At 40.4% G+C, this 4,805-nt stretch overlaps 1 protein-coding gene across 1 annotated transcript; it reads left to right on the top strand.

The window, feature by feature from the left end:
• The first annotated feature begins 259 nt into the window (after positions 1–259).
• On the top strand, positions 260–1,355 carry LOC103672375 (olfactory receptor 4C5-like). Its single transcript, XM_040638709.1, is given in 3 exon segments — positions 260–829; positions 832–888; positions 891–1,355. Coding segments are annotated over 3 exon segments (711 nt in total). The 5' UTR covers positions 260–582; the 3' UTR covers positions 1,298–1,355.
• Positions 1,356–4,805: the final 3,450 nt, after the last annotated feature.

The raw sequence follows: 4,805 nt of genomic DNA, 5'->3' as shown, positions 1-4,805 counted from the left end.
AGAAGCACAGGTGACTAGAAGAGACACAGGGCAGTAGCCTCTCATGAATTCAACTCACTGCTCCTCCTCTGGTCCTACTCTCATTCCAGATTTTCTAGGGATGAAAATACTATGGCAATTGTTCAGAGAATATCCACCCATGTACAATTACAGGAAGGGACCTACATTCCTAAAACTGTATTTGTGGATATGCTTGAGTGTATGTGTGAATGTGTGTGTGCATGTGTCTGTGGGTCTGTGTATCTCAGAGAGTAAAGAGACTATGTGTTCCTTATATAACTAGTAATAAGGCCCATCTTTAAGACTGAGTTTATATGCTAGGGGTTTCCATCAGTCTCACAGAAAGCAATCCTGACAGAAATGATTTGCTTCATCAAAATTTATCTGCCACAGTTGCAATCCCTGTGCTATTCAGAGACAAATCAATTATCCAGATGCCAAAGCGGATTCACATAACAAATGAAAAATGTGACTGAATTCATCCTGCTTGGCCTCACATAGAACCCAGATGTGCAGAAACTCTTGTTCCTTGTGCTTTCGGTCATCTACTTTCTCACTGTACCTGGCAACCTACTCATTATCATGACAATCAACAACCACAGAGCCCTGAGCTTTCCCTTGTATTTCTTTCTGTCTTTCTTGTCCTTCATACACAGCTGCTGCTCTTCTACCATGGCTCCCAAAATGATATCTGACTTACTCACTGAAAAGAAAACTATCTCCTTCAGTGGGTGCATGACTCAGCTCTTTGCAGAGCATTTCTTTGGAGGAGTTCAGATCATCCTGCTCATGGTGATGGCCTATGACCGCTCCCTGGCCATCTGCAAGCCCTACGCTACAGGCTCACAATGAACAGGCAAATGTGTGGCCACCTGGTGGCCATGGCCTGGCTGGGGGATTTCTTCATGCTCTGATTCAAATCCTTTTTACTGTCTGCTTGCCCTTCTGTGGTCCCAATGTCATTGACCATTTCCTCTGTGACCTTTTCCCTCTGCTAAAACTTTCTTGCACTAACACTCACATCTTTGGACTTTTTGTTGCTGCCAACAGTGGACTGATGTGTCTGCTCATTTTTTCTATTCTTATCACCTCCTATGTCTTCATCCTTTACTCCCTAAGAACTCAAAGTACTGAAGGACAGCATAAGGCTCTGTCCACCTGTGCCTCCCATGTTACTGTAGTTGTCCTATTCTTTGTACCCTGTATATTCGTGTACCTTCAGCCTATGGTCACCTTCCCCATTGATGAAGCAGTGGCTGTGTTTTATACTATGATAACACCCATGTTAACCCTTTAATCTACACCCTTAGAAACTCACAGGTGAAAAATACCATGAGAAAGCTCTGGAGCCACAGAGTAATCTTGAGTAACTGTTCATGTGACTACAGAAGAAAAAAAAAAAAAACTTTATTCATCTTTGAAGAATAAGTACGACTAATATAAAGGATGATAACCCTGAAGTCAAAATATGTAAGTTTATTTGCTCCTGATGCTTTGTGTATTCTTTAATCATTCCTCTTTCATACAAATATTTGATTAAATGATGACTAAATTCTCTTCCAATTAGCAATCTCTCTGCACTTTCAAATTGTTGACCCAAGGGACACTGCAAATCAGAATACTATTGTCACAACCTATAGAAAATCTCTGAGTTTATTTATTCAGCAGAAAAATTCACCGTAAAGCTCCAGGTATACATTATATGAATATTACAATTAAAATACATAAATGAAAGGCAATATGGCTAAGACTTTTGCTGAAAATTCATAGTTTCAGTCCCAAGCATGTAGTCAAAGTACATTTACTACACTGAGAAATGAAGATCAACCAGAAATGAATGAGTTTTGAAGATGAGAGAGTACTTATCCCAAAATTAATGGGGTATAGTGTTGATTGTCATGATAATTGTGCCTTGTTGCACAATTTTAAGGGCACCATTTACAGTGTAATCTGGGCTCTTCTTAGAGTAAATTATTTTCTTTGCCTAAAGCCAAAAAGGGATATAAAATTCCTCTAGATACAGCCATTGAGCAATCTCACACATGATTCCTGAGGCAGAAGAACTAGTGGACCATTTTTTCTGTCAAAACATATTAACACCACTTCATCTCTAGTAGCAATTACTATATGGGTTTCTTCTTAGCTAATGGGAACACAACTATCTGGTACAAAAGACAGAGTTAATGACAACTGAGTAAAAAAGACAAAAAGTCCATGGATTCAAATTTGAATGGCAACGTTTAGACCAATTGCAGACCAATGCAATGGGAAGTAATCTGAGATATAGACACGGGGTCGTTCAAAGAGAGAGAACTCAAAGAAAGGGAGATCCAGATTTGACTTAGGACGAAAGTTCTGCAAAAGAAAGAGAAAATGATGAAAGCATAGAAATACCAAAACTTCAACAAAATACAAGGGAAGGCAGTAAGAAAGGAAAATAGGGACCGAAGAACAAGACACACAGAAAATAAAAACTGCGTTTTACATTTTTCTATTCTTTTGAGTAAGACTTGGATGGCTATGTATTTCCCCCTTAGGACCACCTTTGCAGTGTCCCATAGGATTTGGACCAACGTGTTTTCATTTTCGTTGGTCTCCAAAAATTATTTGATCTCCTTCTTAATTCCCTGCTTTACTCAATCATTTTTTAGCAGGATGGTTCTTTGTTTTGAAGTGTTTGAATTTCTCCCAAATTTTTCTTTGTGATTGTGTTCCAGTTTCAAAGCATTATGGTCTGAGAATAAGCAGGGAATAATCTCAGTCTTTTGGTATTGGTTGAGACCTGTTACGCGACCCAGTATATGGTCTATTCTGGAGAAAGTTCCATGTGCATTCTAAAAGAATGAGTATTCTGTTGTTCTGGGGTATAGTGTTCTGTATATATCTATGAAGTCCATCTGGTCCAGTATGTCATTCAAAGCTCCTGTTTCTTTGTTGATTTTCTGCTTAGGTGATCTGTCTATTGCTGAGAGCAGAGTGTTGAGGTCCCCTACTATTTATGTATTATTATCTATATGTCTCTTTATTCTGGTGAAGAGTTGGCTTGTGTATCTTGCTGCTCCCTGTTGGGGGCATATATATTTATAATTGTCATATCCACTTGTTGGATACATCCTTTAAGAATAATATAGTTCTCTTCTGTATCTCTAACTACAGTCTTTAGTTTACCATCTAATCTGTCTGATATGAGAATTGCTACCCCAGCTTTCTTTGAGGTCCATTGGCATGAAAAATGGTTCTCCATCCCTTCACTTTCAGTCTGGATGTATCTTTAGGTTCAAGATGAGTCTCTTGTAGACAGCAAATGGATGGGTCATGCCTTTTTATCCAATCTGCAACCCAGTGGCACTTTATGGGAGCACTTAGGCCATTTACATTGAGACTGATTATTGAGAGATATGATTTTAATGATGCCATGTTGCCTGTAAAGTATTTGTTTCTATAGATTGTGACTTTCTGTTCTGTATCACTCTTGGGGCCTTTTTACTTTTATAGAGCCCCCCCCCTTAATATCTCCTGTACGGCTGGTTTCATGGTTACAAAATTGGTCAATGACTGGCGATTCTGGAAGGTCCTTATCTCTCCATCAATTCTGAATGACAGCCTTGCTTGATAAAGGATCCTTGGCTGCATGTTCTTCTCAGATAGAGTTTTGAAAATACCCTGCCAGCCCTTCCTAGCCTGCCAGGTCTCTGTAGACAGGTCTGACATTATTCTGATATTTTTACCTCTGTACGTAAGGATTTTCCTCCCCCTGGCCTCTTTCAATACTGTATCCTTGGATCTAATATTTGCGAATTGCACTACGATGTGATGTGGTGTAGGTCTGTTGTCATTGACCTTGGGAGGGTTCCTCTCTGCCTCTTGGACATGAATGTTTGTTTCCTTTGCCAGATTAGGGAAGTCCTCAGCTACAATTTGTTCAAATATCTCTTCTAGACATCTCTCTTTCTCCACCCCCTTGGGGATACCGATGATTCTGACATTGGAACATTTCACTGAGTCAGTAATCTCCTGTAATCTACATTCTTGAGATTGGATTTTTTTGAGCCAAGTTTCTAACTTTCTCTTCTACCATCCCATCCTCCAATTCAGTAATTCGTTCTGCCTCATTTACCCTGGCTGTCAGAGAGTCTAGTTTAGACTGTGTTTGATTCATAGCATTTTTAATTTCTGCCAGATTCGCTCTCATTTCTGTCCTTAGAGATTCTATATTGTTAATATTTTTGTTAATATTTTTTTCAAGTCTACACATCATCTTGACCATTGTCACTCTGAACTCCGTTTCTGACAATTTGGTTATATCCATATCCATGAGTTCTGTGGCAGAGGCCACAGACTCATTATCTTTTCTTTGCTGGGGGTGGATTTCTCCTTCTTGTCATTCTGATGAGGAGAGGTTACGGGGATGCCCAGAGCCCAAATTATTGACCAGGACCCAGGCAGTGTGCACTTGTTTTATAGGGACCTTAGGGATGTGGGATTCTTCAATTTTTAGCCTGCCTTCTCAGGGAGGGGCCTGCTGCACTGATACTCGGGTGACCCTGTTTGGGTAGAGTCTCCCTGTCCCCTGTGAGGGGGAATGGGGATGGGCACAATGTGAGCTGGTATTTCTGGGCTTTTGTTCTCTGGCAGCTTTCCCTGGCAGTTTTCTGTGACTCTTCTGAAAGTCAGAGAAGCAGTGACCCTATCCTAGCCTCTGTCTCAGAACAGAGAGATCACAGTCCACTCTCCACTGAGCTCTCTTGGCCACTTTAACTCTGTTTCTGTCGGTGCTGCCAAAAACCCTGCAGTGTGCCACGTTG

This window comes from Ursus maritimus, unplaced genomic scaffold, assembly GCF_017311325.1.
Source record: "Ursus maritimus isolate PB19 unplaced genomic scaffold, ASM1731132v1 scaffold_23, whole genome shotgun sequence".
Lineage (NCBI taxonomy): Eukaryota > Metazoa > Chordata > Mammalia > Carnivora > Ursidae > Ursus > Ursus maritimus.
This window is presented reverse-complemented; position numbering and strand designations above follow the sequence as displayed.